The sequence below is a fragment of the Scophthalmus maximus genome, chromosome 22 (genome assembly GCF_022379125.1).
Source record: "Scophthalmus maximus strain ysfricsl-2021 chromosome 22, ASM2237912v1, whole genome shotgun sequence".
In the NCBI taxonomy this organism is placed as follows: Eukaryota; Metazoa; Chordata; class Actinopteri; order Pleuronectiformes; family Scophthalmidae; genus Scophthalmus; species Scophthalmus maximus.
Genome location: NC_061536.1, coordinates 9,790,764 through 9,811,108, shown reverse-complemented (window position 1 = coordinate 9,811,108; position 20,345 = coordinate 9,790,764). Strand labels below are relative to the sequence as shown.

The 20,345-nt window shown below is 45.8% G+C and overlaps 2 protein-coding genes, 1 long non-coding RNA gene and 3 other non-coding genes across 14 annotated transcripts in view; 1 reads left to right on the top strand and 5 right to left on the bottom strand.

The window, feature by feature from the left end:
• myo1g (myosin IG) overlaps window positions 1-10,030 on the bottom strand; it is a 38,616-nt gene extending 28,586 nt beyond the window's left edge. For 2 of the 4 annotated variants that reach the window (XR_007030315.1, XM_035620853.2), the window contains exons 1-13: window positions 9,878-10,030; window positions 8,122-8,182; window positions 6,466-6,576; window positions 4,897-5,105; window positions 4,571-4,664; window positions 4,162-4,327; window positions 2,941-2,994; window positions 2,714-2,809; window positions 2,507-2,623; window positions 2,141-2,347; window positions 1,789-1,934; window positions 1,584-1,698; window positions 1,009-1,179 (exon numbers count right to left, since the gene is read on the bottom strand). Coding sequence is in view for 3 of the 4 variants with exons in the window: in XM_035620853.2 (XP_035476746.2) it covers window positions 1,009-1,179; window positions 1,584-1,698; window positions 1,789-1,934; window positions 2,141-2,347; window positions 2,507-2,623; window positions 2,714-2,809; window positions 2,941-2,994; window positions 4,162-4,327; window positions 4,571-4,664; window positions 4,897-5,105; window positions 6,466-6,576; window positions 8,122-8,182; window positions 9,878-10,004 (1,674 nt within the window). In the remaining variant the exon portion in view is untranslated. Of the gene's footprint in view, window positions 1-1,008; window positions 1,180-1,583; window positions 1,699-1,788; window positions 1,935-2,140; window positions 2,348-2,506; window positions 2,624-2,713; window positions 2,810-2,940; window positions 2,995-4,161; window positions 4,328-4,570; window positions 4,665-4,896; window positions 5,106-6,465; window positions 6,577-6,678; window positions 6,698-8,121; window positions 8,183-8,924; window positions 9,063-9,877 lie in introns of those variants that run through there. The other 2 variants (XM_047330017.1, XM_047330018.1) reach the window with 2 other exon arrangements.
• LOC118292160 lies at window positions 9,169-12,372 on the top strand. Of its 2 annotated transcripts, none has more exons than XR_004786841.2 (3): window positions 9,169-9,252; window positions 9,970-10,106; window positions 12,230-12,372. It is a non-coding gene; the product is annotated as an uncharacterized LOC118292160 (long non-coding RNA). The 2 variants fall into 2 exon arrangements; XR_004786842.2 differs by having other exon boundaries at window positions 9,783-10,106.
• si:dkey-154b15.1 lies at window positions 10,131-13,450 on the bottom strand. Of its 5 annotated transcripts, none has more exons than XM_035620867.2 (3): window positions 12,841-13,450; window positions 11,879-11,914; window positions 10,131-11,762 (listed from the first exon to the last, which is right to left on the bottom strand). In XM_035620867.2, exon 3 carries the CDS (start codon window positions 11,760-11,762, stop codon window positions 10,563-10,565), a length of 1,200 nt encoding a protein of 399 aa, XP_035476760.2. In that variant the 5' UTR covers window positions 11,879-11,914; window positions 12,841-13,450; the 3' UTR covers window positions 10,131-10,562. The 5 variants fall into 5 exon arrangements, with proteins under 5 accessions (XP_035476760.2, XP_047185975.1, XP_035476759.2 ...); XM_047330019.1 differs by having other exon boundaries at window positions 11,879-12,024; window positions 12,841-13,448; XM_035620866.2 differs by having other exon boundaries at window positions 11,879-11,986; window positions 12,841-13,448.
• Window positions 13,451-14,333: 883 nt separating this feature from the next.
• LOC118292547 lies at window positions 14,334-14,469 on the bottom strand. The gene has a single exon (XR_004786927.1). It is a non-coding gene; the product is annotated as a small nucleolar RNA SNORA9 (small nucleolar RNA).
• Window positions 14,470-15,021: 552 nt separating this feature from the next.
• On the bottom strand, window positions 15,022-15,157 carry LOC118292548. The gene has a single exon (XR_004786928.1). It is a non-coding gene; the product is annotated as a small nucleolar RNA SNORA9 (small nucleolar RNA).
• Window positions 15,158-15,897: 740 nt separating this feature from the next.
• LOC118292549 lies at window positions 15,898-16,033 on the bottom strand. The gene has a single exon (XR_004786929.1). It is a non-coding gene; the product is annotated as a small nucleolar RNA SNORA9 (small nucleolar RNA).
• Between the last annotated feature and the right edge of the window lie 4,312 nt (window positions 16,034-20,345).

Sequence of the window (20,345 nt, the reverse complement as noted above, 5' to 3'; positions counted from 1 at the left end):
GACAAACACAGAAAACTGCACCCGTGTTCGAGTAGCGTCACACTGTAAAAAGAGTGAGTTGGTTCTTACTTTCATATTTTCAGTTAATATCAAACCAAAACATACACCTTTTTGAGAGATATGCAACAGATATGTATTTGATTGTAGCATTTTATATATCTGCACTAAAATAAGATTATTTCCTGTATATTTTTGTGGTATATAGCCAATGTTGTACCAACAGGTATTGGGTACTTTACTTACTGACTTATTTATTCAGTGATAGTTTTTCACAATGTACTGCCCCTGGTTTTGCTTTCCTATGTTTACAATCCAATGTGCCTCCAGTTAAAGAAGCAAAAAAAAATTATAATAATTTGAGATGTCACTTTGGCATATCTGAGGAAGAATACATGTTAACAGCTCTAGTCTTGTCTGAAAATAACATTTCTTCATTTTTGGTTTTCGTTTCACACAGTTACTGTAAGTCCGAGGAGGATGTGTCTACAACAAATCACCACTTCCTACTAAGTCAAGTCTGGGAGATCCCTTTTTCTTTTTTTTACTTAAGCATCGATGTTTCTCAGTTGTGTGCAGAGCGGTTAAAGTTGTTCTGCTTTTGTAAAGCACCTTAATAAAAGCAGGGAGAGTTTTTAAACCGGTTAATTTATCCGATCTATCCTCACTGGCCAGCTGGTGGGCCAGTCGTTACAAACTCATTCTGGTAATAAAGTGTAAATATTAGCGGAAATATAACACAGGTGGGGAGCCGGAACAAGCTCAATAGAAGATATGCGTTCATGTCAGACGGAGCAAAGCAAGATGGGTTTCCAACCATCAAGCTACATGAAGGAGAATAAGAGCGAGTCTGCGCGTTACAGCGTTGATTATTATTCTCAATACAATGTGTGGTACAGCACGCAATTCTGATTCACTGGGAACGACAGAGTCATAAGAGGGGGAGAGGTGGCGCCCGACGGCTCGCGCGCCGGGCCAGTTTGGTGTTCATGCGTGGCGATCTGCTCTCACCTTGCGGGAGGTGTAGTGCGGGTGCTGGGCGAGTTTGGTGTTCATGCTGTCCAGGCAGACCGTGTCGGTGATTTTCCCGACGGTGAGGCAGGCCTCGTCCAGGATGGAGATGATGCCCTTGTGCGGCTGCTCCACGAGATCAACAATGATCTGGTTGTTGAAGTAGTCGATCTGCGTGATCAGAAAAACAGATGTTCGGATGTTCACGGATCAAAAGGGTACTTGTGTTACTTTGTGGGGTTTTTTTTGTGTGTGTGTGTGTGTGTGTGTGTGTGTGTGTGTGTGTCTTTCTGGCATGTGCGTGCATGTACTGTGAGTCCGGCTTTGTTCCAAGTGTGTGCCTGTGCAATCGCAGCGTGGCGCAAACCGTTCGAAGATTCGTCACCACTGCGAGATATGGCAAGACTTGACATTTTGACTCATATCTTCGCGAATACATTGGGCGAAACAGCATCTAGGCGGAGGACTGTGTGCTCTCTGAGTGCTCTTGTTAAATTTGTCCAAGAGCAAAAGAGAGACCCGTGGACCTGTAAGAAATCGTGTGCATGTGTCAGTGTTTGTGTTGGGTTCCTCACATGTCGCCAGGTGATGCCCTCTCTTTGATATTCTCCTTGTTCCTGCCGGAGGATCACCTCGATGAAAAGCTGCTGCAGCTTCTCGTTGCAGTAGTTGATGCAGAACTGTTCAAAACTGGGGAAACAAAACGCTCAAGTAACTCCGTCAGCAATGACGAACTCGTGTCTGTGTAAACAGATGCAGGAACAAGACAATGACGCCGACCTGTTGTTCTCAAAGATCTCAAAGCCGTAGATATCCAGCACTCCGATCACCGTGTTCTTCCCATGGAGCACTGGGTTGTAGTCTTTCACTTCGATGACGCTGTTGATGCGGCCGACAATCCAGCCAAAAAGTCTGTCATAGAGAGCCTGCAGCGAGGAAAAAGAGAGTCGGAGATTAGAATAATGTGACTAGTGTGGAAAATTAGACATGTGGAAACATGTTACAGTGATGATGTTAACATCATTTCTTCATCCCAGGGCAGCTTTCTAAAATGATTTATCTGTATTAACCATGAATCTCATCCTGATTATTCTCCTTGTCAAAATGAAAGAGCAGAATGAGCGGTCAGAACCTTGGCAAACGCGTCCCGTCCGAAGCAGGCCTGCTGCTCCGTGTGACCCTTCTCGATGACATCGCCGCCCCCGGTGGCCACGGTGCGGAACAGCAGGCTCTTGCCCAGGCCCTCCGGGTCTGTGGCAGTCAGCTCGGCGATGTGGCCCACGGCCTCGAGTCCCCGGATCTGAACACTCTCACTGTCGCTCTCAAACTGCACGTTGCCCTGAGAGAAACAGACCCCGTCACTCCTCGATGCTTCTCGACCTCACGAATCGCAGCTCCAGTCGCCGAAGCCAAAAATATCTACGCGCACACTTTTATATAATCTTAATCCTTTTCTGCAAGCATTTCTTATATTCAACATGCCACGCTTTCAGCTTACCAGCAGAAGAATGGAGGCGAGGATCTGACAGACTGAGTTAATCTCCTCTTTTGAGAAGCCGATCACTTCCAGTGCACTCATCACAGCTCTGTGGCTCGAGCGATCGTTGTTGGAGGTCTAAAGAAAGATGGATTTTCGTATAAGGGAAGGCTTTAACACTCAACGTTCTCATTTTGAAATCAACTTTCATCATCCAAACAGACTCACGGCTGTTGCAGCTCCCTCTTTGGTGTACGCATAAACAGCAGGATCACTCTGGAGGTGAAATGACCGCAGCATGTCATCAGAGCCTCCGCGCAGTAACTGTACAAACACAACAAAACACCAGGTAGGGACCGACATAATTATGTTGTTGTGCACTAACAGCTTATCAGCGGCATGTGACGCAAAAGGGGGTTCGTTTTTTTGTAGCAGCAGCACAGATCAGACTTTACCTGGTAGAACGAGTGGAAGTTCCTCTCCCCCTCTTGCTGCTGGACCACCCTGGACTTAAACAGGAACAACAGATTAAAGGTAGTAAATCAAACATCCACACATCCACTCGCACTGCTGGACGATTGGATGAAGATCGGACAACTGCGTTCCGGGTGTAACTGCCGATCAACAATCCTACACATGATTGTCTAGTTCTTATAGTGGATATATAACATTTTCAAAGAGGCAAGCGGTGTGGTGAGGAACCTAAATGATTTCTTTGTCATAAAACATAGTTAAAGTAAAAATACTGAATGCTATGCGTTCTTCCTGGGCCCAGGCCTCCACCAAGTCAGGCTGAATTGGGTTCAGTAGTTTATGCGAAACCAGCAAACGGACACAGGTAAGAACATAACCTCCTTGGCGGGAAGTAATTAGGATCTTAAAAAAACAAAAAACTAATTTGTATTACTGTTAGCTATTTTGAGGTGTTTTATCGCAATGCAAGACAAACAACAGAACTCCAAATAGGTCAAAGTAAGTTTTAAATAAAAGGGAAAGCAGCACTGGACTCAAAATGCAACTTGTCAACTGATGTGTGAAACTTCTCTAAATGAACATTGGTGCAAAAATTAAAAATGACATATTGAAACTGAAAATGTTTCCCATCTCCACAAAAGCTCCACTCGTAATATCAAAAAACCAAACGGAGCGCAGACGAGGCTCGAGCACCTAAGTTTTCCGTATCAATAACAACAACCGATCAAACGAGATGATCCCGATGCTGTTCAGCATTTCAGTTGCTGTGTTTTTCCTTCAGCGCACCAGCACGACTCCACACTGCTGCCAGAGAAACAGCGTGGGTTATTTCTGCGCTCGGAGAATGAAATCCTGGCACCACCGTTCACACCGGCTCCGGGCGCCAGACGGCCCTTCAGCGCGAGAGAACAACTGCAGCGGCATCGAGCACCCCCAGGTGAGCCATTCATTAACACGCAGCAACGGCGCGCAGACTTCGCAGACACGTCTATTCGCGGACGTTCCCTCACACCGCTTTGTCATCACCTCGCGAAGCTCTCGTGTTAAGGAGAAAAGATTTCAATTGGAAAAAAAAAGGAGCTTTTCGGTGGAGGCCGGCTCATTTGGAAAAGTGCATACTTTGTTTTCCCGTTTATTGGACCCGTGAAGGCCTCCGGTCTGCAGGATGAAGCCCCTCTATCATCCCGCCCACCTCCCCTCACCTTCTCCAGCAGGTAGTTGTTGATGTGGCCTCCGGTGGGATCGCCGTTGAAGTTGAAGTTGATGTCCATGTACTTGCCGAAGCGGCTGGAGTTGTCGTTGCGATTCGTCTTGGCGTTCCCGAAGGCCTCCAGCACACAGTTGGACTTGAGCAGCACGTTCTTCACGCTGATTCATCACGCCGCGGCCGCCGTTGGTGGAGACACGTGACGAACAGCCACGAGGGAGGTGAAAATGAAAAAAGAAGAGGGTGAGATGATTCACGGCAACGTCAAATTCTCAGGACTTGGGAATAAAACCCCATCGGGAGCCACATTTCAGTTTGTGGTGCGGCCTCAATGAATCCTGTCTTTAGACATATCAGTCGTGAACAACCTTGACCATGATCGGTAAGATCAGAGCGTCTCTCACCTCTCGACCTCCGCCCTCTGGCTTGGGTTTGTGATGGCCGCTATATACTGCATTATGTATTTACTGGCCTCCGTTTTCCCTGCGCCACTTTCCCCTGAAGCACAAGACACAGAACAATTCAACAACACCGGTAGACAGACCATCACGGCTGCACTTCAACAATATGGCACAATGTCTCGTCACATCTTTTGACCCATCAACTGAGCGAGTAGCGTCTGTTCTCGTTAATATGTCTGTCTGGTTTGCCGGCTTTGCTTTAAACGATTGTGATTGTGTTCATTCCACTGACAGGGGGAATTGAGACTCGGTTGTGAAAAGGGTCGGACCTGATATGACGATGCAGGTATCCTTGGCCCTCCTCTTCATGGCCTTGTAGGCCGCATCCGACACGGCGTACAGGTGAGGAGGGTTTTCGTACAGCTCCCGGCCGCGGTACGCGGCGATGGTGTCGTTCCCGTAAATGTCCATTTGTCTGTAAGGGTTCACGGAGACGACCACTTCGCCGATGTAGGTGTAGATGCGACCCTTCTCGAACCTGTGCACGCAAAAGACAATTCAAGGATTACAACTGTGTGTGAAGGCATGTTGTTGGTCTACACGCATTTACTGTAATTGTGCTCCGTGCGTACATATACAGTAGTTGGGGTGTCCCGTTCAACATTTAACATTTTCCCATGACACGTTTCACTCCGCCCATGAAACAACCCTCAAGTTAAGAGCTCCATAAAAGACCATGCACGCATGTCATAGATGTATGTAGCTGACAGGAAGTGACACAAGTGTGAGTGTGTTCACTGAAAGCAGGAAATGAAACTTGTGGTTCAAAGGGCGGCGCCGCCTCGTGTAACCTTTTGGGGGTTTTGTTGAACACTGAGGAGTACCGATGTCGTGTCCCACGGGTTAAGCGAGAGCTGCCGAGTGAAACGCCAACAAGCGCGAGCGGCTGAGCGACATGTGACGCGTTCTCACGGCTTAAAGTCTAAAACCGACATCGTGGAAATCCTGCTGAGCAAGTAAAGGGAAACATTTTCAAACCAACCATGTTGACGTGACACACGTAAGCAGGAAAAACACAGGTTTTATATTCAGCACCGTGTGGGAACAGTCTCGCGACACACATCATTCGCGAACCCACGGTGGCAGAGTAACTACACACGCGAGAGAAATGTGAATCGAGGGCTCTCTCTGCTGTGCACACGTCAGCTGGGAGAGCGTTGACTTATTTGTCTCCAAATCTAGAGATCAGTTGACGCTGTTCGACATCGCGTCTGCCTTTGCTGATGCGAGCGAGTGATTTCTCACAGTTTGAACCGAGGATGCGATGCCCCCCCCCCGCGAAACACTGAGGAAGTGAGACTGGTCAAGACGGACAGACGGACGAAAAGAGCAGAAAATGTCACAAGACAAAACTAAAAGTTGTATCAACATGTCAACTTTTGGTTTTGGCGAGATTAGCTGTCGTATTTGGTATTGTGCCGTGTGCTTCACTGGTTCTCCATGACAGCCGGCGCGTAGCGCTGACCACCAAATGAACCACAAGTTTATATCTGAGCCCCGAGGGTGAGCGGGAAAATTGAAGTAGAAGTGTCTCCTGTTTTTCCGTGGAATCTTTTTGTCCCCATCACCAACACTTGATTTAAAAAAAAATCGAACGAATTAATTTCGATTAACCTTTGAGGTTGGAAACGTTATCTTGATAAGTTGTGTTGAAATAATAATCTTGGCAATCACTTCAGCTTGAAGAGGCAGCAGACAACTTTCCTTCCATTTTTCTCTCTAGGTCAGGTTCACACGAGGTCCTCTGACATCTCTGACAGCCAGCTGCTTCCACCCTCCTCCTCCTCCTCCTCCTCCCTTCCTCCTCTCCAACTCCAACACTATCCCCGGGGCCTCACCTCAACTTCAGATTCTCCATGAACTGCTCCATCGTCACCTCGTCCAGGAGCACGAAGTCTGACTTCCCGAACTCCAGGCCCTCCAGCTCCGCCATATCGGTCTGTAGTCCGCTGAACACACACACACACACACACACCAAATAAAATAAACCCAAAAGACAGACAAGACTCAGAGGAACAGAAAGCAGCTCAAGGAAGAAGAAAGAGAAGTACGGTCGGCTTCTGGGGCCCCGGTAGTGTAGACAGTAAGTGTGAGTGTGTGTGAGTGTGTGTGTGTGTGTGTGTGTGTGCGCTGTGCGCTGTGGGCGTGTGCTCTGGTGGATTCGAGGCTGTGCTTAGTCAAGTCACACAGAGCTGTGGTCTGCAAGCTACAGCACGTCATCCTGCCACTCATATAAAAAGCAGGAGTCTATCTTTAAAAGTGAACATCACTTCTGCATCCTCTTCTTCTTCCCCCCTCTCTCTCTCTCTCTCTCTTCCTGCCACAAAGCCTCCACGTTTCTAAACTGTCACCAAACGGAGCCCTGCTCGCACTACAAGGCCTGAACTCTTTTGCTTTTTCCAGCCTTCACTTGTCTGTGTGCATTCTTTTCTTTCTTTTTTTTGTTTTGTCAAATTTTTTTCTTCCCAGACGCAAAGGAACCCACATCTTGACAAACTGCCAGACGAGAGCAGTTAACCCTGCAAATTTGGGGTTATAAAATGGCCTTTATCTCCTGGGAAGGATCGTGGCATTTCCTCTCCGAACTTGGCCATTGGCAGTGCAACGTGTCCCTCAGGGGTTTTCTCTGAACCAGAGGTTCCCAGCTCCAAGCACCGCCAGGCTGCCTGGAACGGGATGCTGGAGTCGAGGGGCTCGGCGGCAGCCCTGTGTGTTTGTCATGTACTGCAAGACAAGTGTAGGTGTGTGTGTGTCTGTGTGTCTGACTGAGGCACAGACAGCTGAGTCCTGAAGCTTGACCTTATTCCCTTCAAGTGTTATTGAGGTAGTCCATGTCTTTAACCAGCCACGGAGCCTGCTTCAGATTGACATCCTTCACAATACGACATAGAACATAGCATCGCTCTTGTTGTCTGGTTCTGCAATTACTAGCAATTAGTTATTATTCGCAATTTGCAAGTTGCATAAATGCTTCCAGATCTAGACGGAACGATAGATACTGAATGAACCCATAGAGTTTCAGCTCCAGATGATACAAAACATATTCTCTGCGTCCATATATGTCATATACATATGTCAATAAAACAAGGGCAAGAAACACCAGGCTTGACCTCTTGTCCTTCAGCTGTCAGCATGTTTCAGCTGTTTCAGCAGAGAGAGTTTATCTTTCCAGGAAAGAGTGAGACGACTCAGTTCATGACTCAGATGGTGTTGGGGGGGGGGGAATTCCATGACAAGCAAAATCCACGCCTGTATTGTCTGATCCATGAAAAGAGACTGAACGACTACTGTATGAAAACGTGAAAACAAAAGGACATTTTCTGACTAATTTTGTGTTTGTCTGCCAAAGTGAGATTTCTGGTGCCGCACCAATACAATGAAGCTGGATGTTATTGAACTCATATGGTATTTTGCGAGTTAATCAAGTGTTATTTGGTATCTGTTTATGTGCCTACGGGCTGCATGGTATTGCAGTGGTTAGGACGTTGCCTTACCTCACGTCCTGGGGTTCTCTGTGTTGAGTTTGCATGTTCTCTCCGGGTTCTCCACCTTTCTCTAACAGTCCAAAGACAAGCACATTGGGGTTAGGGTTAATTGAGGACTCATAAACTTTTCCTCTGTATGTTGACCCCGTGATACGTTAGCAAAGCCTGGCTCTCGCCCCAATGTCAGCTGGGATAGCCGGATGATAACAGTGGCGCCCCCAACACATCTACATGTCAATATCGAGCCATGGTTTGTGGCGCCACCTACTGAAGACAGTGGCTCTCCTTCCCACAATTTTCACCGTTCACACATCTTTTTGTTTTACGCCATACATGGAGATTTTTTTGCACTTTCACTGTAGGGACGCAAGGAGTGCCAACTAACTATTGCATTCTACCAACATTTTAAGTAGGTTAGCAGTAACCAGCTATTACCTAGTGGTCAGCTAGTCCTCAATACTCATAACAACACATTTTAAAGGTCTTTATCATAACTCCATTGCTCGCTTAATCAGTGCTTGTGTCTGATTAAGCGAGCATTATGCCAGGTAATGTAAACATAACAGTCCAAAAGCGAAAGATGCGAGGTAGATGTAGTGATTATTTGTTTGATTGTAGTGATCAGTTGTTTTTTAAACCAATATATATACATATATATATATATACTGTATATATATAGACAGTATAATAGTCATCGTTTGATGTTAAATTTAACATGCAACAACAAGAAAATACTTGAGATGTTAAGTTGTTGCCCGCCATCTTTGGAATCCCCGGAGACGTGACAATACGCATCAGTCGACAGTATATACCTCAGTAATCGTGCTCGTCTTTTCGGGCAGTGGTCTCAGTCCGATTTTGTGTTTTTCAAATGTGAAAGTAACACAGTGTCCCGCCTCTTGTGTCTCCTATAATTCCAATGGGATTCCGAGAGGATTCACTCCCTGTTGTGTGTGATGAGATCACAGGAGTGTGAGTGTGTGTGTGTGTGTGTGTGTGTGTGTGTGTGCGTGTGCCATTGATTCTTTGATCATCGCATGACCGGGGGTGACATCACATTTGCAGCACAGCGGAATGTTTTGATTGGATTTTTGTTTTTATTTGACAACTGCACACATTTTCTTATGCTGGTTCTGAAAGGTAAATCTTCATACGAAGGGAAACACTATTTATGTGTAGCTCCACCTATCCCTGTCTCAGTCCTGGAAGGGCCCAAAGTTCTTTAATCCGCTTAATCTAATTCATAATAGTGAAGACTTTAGGTTAGGTTATCTGAGTTACTGTATTTACCTTAGAGGAACTGTAACCTCACTCTAATCGCACAACGTTATTCTACAAGTTCATTATTAGGCCCCGAGCATCAACGTGCAAAGACCCTCTTGTTTTGCTAAATTATTTTGGCGTGTTGCCCATTTTTCACAGCCTTACTTGCCAGAAATGTGATGTAATTTGTGTAAAATGAATCTTTGGCAATCTATAGTAACCCCCCCGAAGTGAGGCCCCGACATTCCGTTTATCCGACATGTACGAAATTTGGGTGGCAGATGTATCATGTCCAGACCTTCAAAAAGGCCTCTTGGGGCCATGCCCTATAGCCATCAGGAAGTCGGGCAAATATTAATCAAAGTATATCTATTGTCATTTGACACGTTTCTTACTTCCTCATACAGATATCACATGAGCAACTTCACATTTGGTGTGTGTCATCTAATCACCTATGGAAGGAAAAGTTATGAAAATCCGGCGTTCTCGTCAGAGGCCTTACCCACTGCGGTGTTTCCCGACAGCCGGATCCTGTCTCGTCTATAGTTATTTTCTGCATAATCTAACCAAACGTCCACTTTGTTGGTCTTGTAGCCACACTTTGCCGTCAGATCCTCATCAGCCCTCATCACTTCCTCTCTCGACTGTCACGCCTCCTCTCTCTCTCCGCCTGTTTCTGTCTCCACCTAGATGTTGGGACTGGACACTGACAACGGCCCCAGACGTACGATGTAATTATGACAGACAGGCAAACATCTTATCATCACATTTAATTGGCACACAAAACGCCTTCACAGTGCTTCAGTGGTAATTAACCGCCACACCCACCCTCTGGTTACCCATTTACATAATTGACATTTTATATCCAGTGTACAGATGCAGAATGATTCAGCAGTGCAACCTGCTGCCCAACCAGTACTGTGGTGTGACGGTTGTCTTCATTCACTCCCCTTACATCAGTGGGGTCAGAGTAAATAAGAGAAACAGAATCTCTGTATAATGGAGTACAGGGAAGATTTAGACTGCATTCGTTTTGGCTACGTTGAAAACTGACTGAGCATATCGCTTGATCAAACCTTTCTGAGAGATTCTTGTGAAGAGCATCTGGTTAAGAAATGCAGTGAAGTGCACTTTTTCTTGTGTCAAGTGCTGCTTACTTTCGTGAGCTAAGACATCTGCTCGTTTTTTCATTTCCTCAAATCTTTGAACATTTGTTTTATGTCCTTTGTACAAACGAGTAGCCCCTTGAAGCCAGGAGGTTTGCTTTTGTTCTCCGTCTCTCGAACGAAGCCACCGGGCCTTTCTTCTCCTTTTGAGGCCTTTGGTCTCCTTCGAGCTCCACTTCGAGCGGCACCGGCTCCGGCTTCCCGCTCGGGCTTGGCCCCTTCCTGTCTGTCGTCCTGGTACTTTGACGGAGAGTAACCTGCAACCGGAGATGGATTAGCGGCGGCACCTCCTTCTCTTCCGGGGTTCCGTCGGCTGGCTGGCGGCAGGGAGCTGCTCCTCCTCCCGGGGCCCTTCTCGAAGGTCCCCGCCGCCCGCCGCGACTGCCCGGCCGGCGCGCCGAGCAGCTTCTGCTTCAGCTCGTACGTCTGGCCGGACGACCCGATGAGTCGAAGTCTGTCGTTCATCTCGCACACGAGCACCGAATTGTAAGCGCTGTCCCTCTGAGGTCTCTTTAAAAGAGCCCGGCCTTCGCGGTCCATGTCCTTCAGAGGAACCTCCTGGGTGCGTAGTGATTTGCTGAGATCGTCCAGGAGGCTCTGCAGCTTACCGGCGGCTGTCCTTGCACTCTTTCCCAGTAAGGTGACCGTACAGCTGTCGGCAAATTCGCGCGCTTCTATTTTAACATTGTGGTTCTCCAGGATCGTGTCAATGTCTTTTTTCCTGAGCCGCCGTGCGTACCTGAACACATCTGCATCAACGACAAATGACTCCTGTCTACGCCTGAAGGAAGCGCTCTGATCCGCCCCTGGAGAAAGAGGTGCTCTGTACTTTGAGGAGGTTGAATGACCATAGGAAGTGTTCGACCAGGATGCAGAGGTGCCGGGTGAGGACGGGGACGCTTGCGGGGGCTTGTCCCTGGATCCTGCCCTGCCTCTGTCCCCACCCGACACTGGGCTGTTGTCGGTGCGGTATCTGGAAATGGCTCCCGAGGAAACTGGAGAGGATGAGGATTGTGCCGCCGCCTCCGCCTGGTTCTGTGAGTTTAGGAGTTCCTCCAATCGCGCCTTCGCAGCTTTGAGCTTCAAAAACGAGCCCTTGACACAAACCCGCTGTCGGTCCAGATCCGTCACGACGAAGTCGTGGGACCTGAGGAGCTCTCGCACCTTTGTCTCATCTCGGAAAACGTGCAGATGTACCGTCGCCTCCACTGGGAAGTCCATCTGGGGAAAAGAAGTGAGGGACATTATGACACTCAAAGGGGAACAACTGGTTATGAGTAGAGGATTAATCTCCATGAACGTAATAACTGTGAATGTATCGGAAGTGATTCGTTCACCTCGGGACAGTCTGCTGCTTTCACTGCTAAACGCTTCTGTGGAGAGAGACACGACGATTCACTTCATTGGCCGGTTGAGAGACTGATCCGGTGACTGGCGGACGTTAACTGAGGAGCCAAGCCACATTTCATTTAAAGAACATGTCCTAAATTCACAAAACAGAAAGAGTCACTCCATATTTTCATATTTTAATTACGTGATAGAGCTGCTCTGCATGGCTCAAAAAGGCCATCTATCTATCTATCTATCTATCTATATAATCAGACTACTTTATGGTCCTGCACTGCAGCTACCGTCAGACTTCTTAAGGTTAATTCTCTTTTTAAATATGTATCTAATCCCCTTTGCAGCTTGAAACTTTACAGGAAAACCGATCCGGGTTTTAAAAACCTGTCCGTCCACATTGATGACCACCGCCTGACGCCGTGCTGTGTGACTGGCCCTGCAGCTCCACTAACATGATGACAGGGATAACACCTTCATCACCTCCTCTTCCTCACCTTTGGTGTGAGGGAATATGTCTGAAGTTGATCACTTGTCCTGGCACGCAGCTGGTGACCCCCCCCCCCCCCCCCCCAACACCAACACGTGACACACAAAGCTTTTTAACAGACACAATCCATTTTACGCATATGTAATCATTTCCAGGCTGTGAGTCTTTTTTAAGCTCGGGACTTTAAATGGAAAGTGAAAGTGACGCATCGGGTAAATCGGCCTCGCGGTTGATGGATGCAGTTCTGAATGTGTGTAGATTCTGAAGACTCCGACGACACGTGAACGCACCGATAAAGGTAGAAGAAACATAAAGTGATGGAAAATATCCATTAAACTCAACAACAACAAGAACAACAAAGATTGAATGAAGACCCGACAACGTTTCATCACAGTCGAACACATTCGGAACAAACAAATGCGAGTGACTGGATCCAAAAGTGTCTCTGGCTCTTTTGCTTTTACTTACTCGGACTTGCTGCTCTATTCGACTGGCTTGTGCTCGAAGAGGTGACGAAACCGAAAGTATGACGTCAGATCCGCTCCGGCTTCACCGTTCATTTCCGATAAAACAAAACAATATCAAATCTGAATCAATAAGATGTTCATATTTAACCTCAGTGGAGACGTCATGATGATAATATTGGTAACAGTTTGAGGCGGCCAAACTTCTGAACTGTAACAGTGGAAACCCCTTAGACATTTCATATATATATATAACATAACTTATTTTAAGGGCAGAAGACGTTTAATGCAAAGTGCTGCCTGAATAAAATCCCAAGAGGTTTTATCATCTGATTTTTCTGCCTTATTCTCACCTGGTGGGAGAGGTGTATTGATTTCACAGATTATATCGAGGTTTCAGTTTGAAGTGATTGACTCGGTTAAAAGTTCATTGGTTACAGATCAAGTGTGTGATCTTACCCTTCAATCCCTGGACACAGAATGAATGATGTATGCGTTAACCTGGAGGTACTGGTCCCTTATTGGGTCACATTCTGAGGATATCCTGTTTTAATTTCCCCTGCATTACATAAATTGAGACCTGTACGTTTAACACATACACACAATGACTAATGAAGGAAAATTAAAATCATTATACATTTTAAAAATAACCTGCCCTGATATATACTCGTCTTTCCCCTCCAAGTTCAGTCAGGAGATACTGACCTTTACACGTGGTGCAATGTCGCCCCCACGTGGATCCTGACCAGTATTGAACCATTTGTTGCTGCTGCTGCTCCACCACTAATAAATCACCATTTCAAACTACAGGATGACATCAAGGTGGAGCTCAGCAGGACAATGACTCTATAAACATGGAGGTAAATATACTCTTACTACAGGCTTAAAAAAAAAAAAGAAAGAGGAAAAGATAAAAAAACACCCCCAGCTTGTTACCTAAACGGGACGTCGTGTCCTGTACGGTCAATTTATGTCTTGTTTTATGTCAATCCTTTAGTTACTGTGAAAGTGGTGTCTTAAAAAGCAGCTGGAAGAAGAAACAAGTCACAACTGTATTAAATGAGCTCAAAGTTTATTTCAGTATTTCATATTGTCTTTAGCATACAATAAATGCCTTGTGAGAAATGTTTGCGCAAGACGTTGCTCCACCTCATACCATTTGCCAGCAGAGGTCAGTAAAAGTTTAGGTCTAATTCAGCCACGTTGGCTCCACAAGCCGCAGGTTTTCGCCTCTGCAGCCGGATCACAGATACACATCAATGCAACAATCATAACATGTGAAATCAGGTACATGTGACTTCCGCAGGCCGACCAGCCGCAGCCTCCAGCTTTGGGTCTGGATGCTTCTGTGCGCTTCTACCTCCTGTACAGAAAGGAAAAGATCACAGTTACTACCAATTCAAAAAGTGCGCCACCCTTCTCGTCGTTAAAGTCTAGTGGAAGTCAAATTATATTTAATGATCCATTGATAATTTACACAACTAGAAACCTTGACTGGTTTGTCGGAGGTTTACCTATAACCCTGCCGTGGAGAAACACAGCAGGGCCTCAAACCGCCCCACGTCTCTCTAGCAGACACAACAGGAAAGGACAGAGCCACCGCAGGCTCGGCCTCGCTGGAAGAGGTCTGCACAACATCTACCTGTTACTCTTTAACAAGTACGTGTGTAAAAAGGCGAAACCTCGGAGTACGAGAGAGGCTGTTGTTACTGCACCAGGGCTGCAACTAATGCCTCCTGTCAGTTTTAGTGTGAAATGTTTTAACCAGCACAGAGAATGACAGGGTCATGGCAAAGTAGAGGATCTTTTACAAATAACACGCCAAGTGACTACTTTGAACTGGCAAGAAGTTTTCTCAGGACATCCCATATTTTATGAAAACAACACAAACCTGGCTCTTTGGTGTTTGGTCAAACTCCTGCATCAGTACCAGATGTCAGTCAGTCAGGAGGTCTGAGTACAGCAGGACGTGGCTTCATTTCAGCAGTCCTGTTGAAGACAACAACATATTTTGATGTGTACTTTACAACATTTTCATAAAAATTAACTAAAGGTCAATTTCTTGAATGATGTGCCATGAAGGGATGCGATTCCGAAGGGTTACAAAGGACTGGGCACAATTGAAATCCCTGCCCCCTTCCTTTCACAGCACACTTGAGTTTTCCCTGGAGGTGAAGCTAATTGAGTTTGTCGGAGGTTTACCTATAACCCCGCCATGGAGAAACACAGCAGGGCCTCAAACCGCCCCACGTCTCTCTAGCAGACACAACAGGAAAGGACAGAGCCACCGCAGGCTCGGCCTCGCTGGAAGAGGTCTGCACAAGACCCACACGTTCACTTCTCAACAAAGATATTTGCAAGTATGACAAAACAACAACCCACAAACCTGGATGTTCTGTGTTCTGTCAAACTCCACCATCGGTACCAGACGTCAGCCAGGAGGTCCGAGTGGAGCAGGACGTGGCTTCATTTCAGCAGTCCTGTTCATGACAACAACTTACTAAGTACTGGCATTTTTTTTAATAATTGATAAAAATGTCACTAAAGGTCTTTATTTTCGCATTATGTGACATTCAACAGAGATATTTTTTTATTGGATTTATAAAGTTCTATTTATATAATTATATTATAATTATGTAATTATGAACCAGTGGGAAAAAAAATTCAAATTCCGTTGTACAGTTTTTCATGTGCAATGACAATAAAAGGCTTCTATTATATGAAGTCATGGGAGTTTGGTGGCCTATGTAGGTCTGGGCACTATATCTAATGCGCAGCACAAGTAAAAATTAAAATCACATCTGTCCAAGAACAACATGGTGACATCTTGCTGCTAATTAACTACTGGGCAAAAAGGTTACTAATTATGGATAATCTAATGCTGAACAGATGAAAAATGCCTCCCCCTTGATCAAATCAAATCCCCTTAATCAAAGAGACATCTGTCAACATACAAAACAACCAATACACATCAGTATTAAAAAAAAAAATCCAGGTCTGGATATTGCGGTATTTATACTTTGTGACTGCCCAAGTGCCTTCTGGGTTTTCCCTTGGTTGAGTTTGTCGGAGGTTTACCTATAACCCCGCCATGGAGAAACACAGCAGGGCCTCAAACCGCCCCACGTCTCTCTAGCAGACACAACAGGAAAGGACAGAGCCACCGCAGGCTCGGCCTCGCTGGAAGAGGTCTGCACGCCTCACAAGAGGAGACACATGAACTCTCAGGTTTGTAAAGTGAGTGTTGGTGGCACGTGGCCATGTTTTCCTCCAAAAAAAGCCCACGTGCAGAACTTTTTTCCCCCCAACCACGTGTCCTTCACTCCCTCATGAGCTGGGAATTTATCACCATAAGAAAAAAGTAATAAAACAGTCATACCTGTTCATGTTTAAGATGGACGTGGTGCACATCTCGCGTCTGTAGAAATTAAGACAATAAGAAATTGCAAGTGTTAAAACAATCCACCATGTTTTGCGACACAGCCGGTAGAAAGTGCAGCGGCCACGCTTCACCGACTTCAGCCGTTTAAAGCGACTTTTCCTCAACAAAACCCGCCATTTTACTACAACATTTAATCAATGAAACAAATCACAGAGCTAGAAACTACTGCGCGTTTTAATTCAAGTTGGATGGAGACAGATTATTACCACCGACATACCTCTGCGTTCGATCCGCTCACTTCCTTCCCCCGGCGTGTCTGACTGGAGCGCCAAGTACCCGGATGTGTGTTTAAGCGCCAAGTTAAATACCCGGATGTGACGTACTTGTGCGTATGTACTGCGTCACCCAGCAGGGGGCAGTCACGTATCAAAGATGGCTGCCGGATGATTGACCTGAATTTCGTGTCTCCTCCTAAAAAGTGGGCTGTGTCCGAAATCATCCACTCATTCACTACCCCCTACTCACTATAAAGGGAATTCGTTGTACTGGGCTACATAGGTAATAAGAAATTTCACTAAGAATTCGCCTCTTTATTTTATAAACGAATGGACAATTGGATAAATATGAAATTATACGTGATTAATGATAAGACAATAAAAAGTGGCGAGAGACCAAAATCTATTTCCAAATTGCTCATAACTGTAGATTTGATTCAAGTACAAACATTTAATATCCTATAGATGCTAATTACTAGGATAATACTAAATACTACTCTCTTTGCACTAATAAATGTTTATTAATAAAACATTGTCTTAGCAATAGTCTGATCTGTAAAGAATATGTAAACGATGTACAAACCAAAATCAGAAATTACAGCATATAACAGTGTCACTTACTGTAAGTGTTTACGAGAAGGGCTGGAGGAAAATAAGGACACTGACAAATAGAGGTAAAACAGGCACTACCCTAAGTAAAGATGGTTACTAATAAAGACATATATACAATATTTTGTATTGTTAGGACGGAGTAGCTGCATTTTTCAAATATTTTTGAATATGAAGTTTTTGTTTTGTTCTCAGCAACAGTTTTCCTGAATGGTCACAGTATAAAGCATTGTTGAATGGGGAAACATAAATCTGTAACAAATTTCTATAAACAAATGAATAATTTGAAAAGCGCGTTTGAGCCTCGCCGCCACGGAACATTTTTATGTAGGACGTCTTTCATAGCCCAGTGGACGGCCGCTGCTCGTGGGTGTTGGCGGCTCTGGAGCGTTCTACAAGGAGGGACGCTCGTGGTCGATGACTCAGACTGCATTACCGTACAACAATACAAACCATACACACAGCGGACCTCTCTGTTGTGTCCCTCCACCATCAGCAGATGTCCGGGGCTGAATTTCAGCATTGTTTGTCTGAAGTGATGCTGACCGCTCGCCCAGCTGACGTGGTCGGGGCACGGCTGGAGGAGCCCAAAGTGACAATCTGAATCTGTGTTTTGACAAAAAGCTTGAGCTGTTTTGGCTGTGCCTCTGTTTTCTGCATGGCTGGAAGACTGAGAGTCTTACTGGAAGTTGTATACAACCCAAACCAGACTCTGTTGAAGCTATAAATATGTTTGGAAAAACAAAAAGGAATAATCTCTTATCCACTGTCTCCAATCAAACAATATACTGTAGACGTAGCATAATTTGATGTCTATGAATAATCCTATTTCGACAATGTCCCGGGATTAATGCTGTCTGTTTTGCTGCGTGAGCATGTCTGTACAATACCAATAACAATAGAAACGGTTCAAATCAGGCAAAGCTTGAAGTGATTGAGCACACTTGAACAGTCAGATAATCATATTTCGGCCCCTCGGGGCAGAAATCTTATAATAGCTCATGCAGCGACCAAAATGCTTTTCAATAAAATGCGTTTTACATTCATGTCAGATATGACTACACAATAGGACAGGGAAGAAGCCCTCACTGAGGGCAGTGGGGTCATGTTCTCCATAGTTATGGATTTGTTTTTCTAATTTTTAGAAACCAACCTCTCCTGACTGGTGAAACCTCGGACAGGCCAACGATTGTGACGAACAAAATTTTGTGCGGTGTAGGTTTACAAGCTGGTATTTCTCAACGCCTGACTATGTGTCTCCGCAAACATCTAAAAAGCGACCACCTGTAGATGTAATGTGTAAAAGCGAGAGAGGTCTTTTGAATCTTAATCAATCACCATGAAGTTTAGACAACTGAACCAAACTCGTGTCAGACAATCAGAGGATTGGCCCGATCAGAGAAAACCATTCCATCACCGAGCGAGAGCCCTAATCTAGCCGAAGGCCTTTTTGGCGAGCAGGCAGCTCCGTGTGAGCTGCCGCGAACGTCGCCAGCGCTCGCTGATTTGTCTGAAGGCGACGAAGTGTGAGGATGAGAGCCTTTTCTCAGAGTCACGTTGAGGTCACGTATAGACCACCTCCATTCCAGATGTTTGAGTGTGTTTATATCCTCCTGCACATGACACATGCAGTGTGTCACAAGGTTGTCGGAGGGTTCGTTTCCTTATAGAGAATGAATTAAGCGATCGTTATGTAAGCGGCATTAGCACACGCTGAGCTGGCATGTGAATAATGCCTTTGTGCGAATGTGTGCATGTGCTGTATCCTCCCGTCAGCTGATCTCTGAGCTGTAGACGGCTGCTTGTCGGAGAGACTGCTGGGGTTGAGGATTCATAGAGCTCAACTCTCTCATTGTTTTCATTATGAAATAGGCATTGCGTCTACAAATCCTGGAGACATAAAACCTTATTTTTTGGGAAAACCCACTGTTTACTTACCTGGAACCCAAGTGCAGACAGATGAAGTTAGCTACGATCTACTGAGCAAACCAGAGCTAATCGGACTTAAATTCACCAGGTGGCCAAAAACATAATGATAATGTTCCTTGGCATCTGTTAAATACATAAAGAATCCACTGTTTGCCAACATATTCGCCATATTAACCTTAAGAGATGATTATTATGTATCAATGTTGCCTTTACAGCTTGCTGCGCTGCCCCCAAGTGGCCAAATAAATCAGTAAATGCAGCTCTAAGTAAGTGAATATTCAAATCTCGAGTCGAGATGTCTTTAGGAAACGCCACAGAAATGTCAAATAAAGGAACCTTAGCTCGCGTGCACAACATGATCTGTGAGTCAAACTTAGATGTCTCACATGATGACAGTCAACGCGAGGCAGCAGCACAGATGGACACCCGGACACTTGAGTGCACCCAGTGCATCTGCACTGGATGTTCCCTCTCTGTGACTCAGCTTCTCCATCTCCTACCCCCCCCCCCCCCCTTGTTCCCCCTGCGTGCCCCTGTACGTCCACCCCTCACCACATCTACGCCCTCTTTCACAACCTAACCAGCTTTTGTCCTGTCTCTTCTCCTCTCCCAGTGGCACCATGGGAGGGCTTAAATCCAGGTTATTTAAGGATGTCAGATCCTCCTCTAATACCCTGATCACATGACACGGTGTCCCAGCTTCATGACGCCGCGGATACTCTCAATCAAGCTCACCTCCCCCGGCGTCATGTCAGCCCGTTAGCTCTGGACATCTACATCCCGATTGAATGCCACGCAGCCAGTGTCCATTCGGTCGGAGTCAGGCGGCCTTCGTCTTTGAGTAACATGTCCTGCACGTGACACTTAGTGCGGCGTTGCTCGGCGGGACGCCTCACACCGGCTCCTGCACGCCGCGTCTGGGATTTCATAACCCCGCAGCGTTGGAAAAACAGGTTGTCCACATGTGTTTACTGTACAGAGTGGCTCAAAATGTTTTGTTCTCCAGCGAACAAGGCAGGAACATGTTTTGCACAACTTGTATTTCACAAAATGGAGCAGCGACGGAGCGATATGAGTGATAAGAGCGTTTTTTATGATCAGCAACAGAAGTTATATTGTGGCCTACTCAAACATGTCTCAACAGATCGCCTCTAAATAGGAGGTGATTACTGTTTCGTTATCATATTTTATTGCAATTCCGGTGTCCCTGTGAAGTACAGGCTGTAAGAAAACCGCGGACACATCCAGTGTTTACAAGGAGCAACAATGAAGGTTGCCACATTTGTTTTTTTCCACACGTCTGAGCGCGCGGGA

Bases quoted from the DNA above. Each gene is read 5' to 3' on its own strand.
- si:dkey-154b15.1 (XM_035620867.2), bottom strand. From the start codon at position 11,762: ATGGACTTCCCAGTGGAGGCGACGGTACATCTGCACGTTTTCCGAGAT.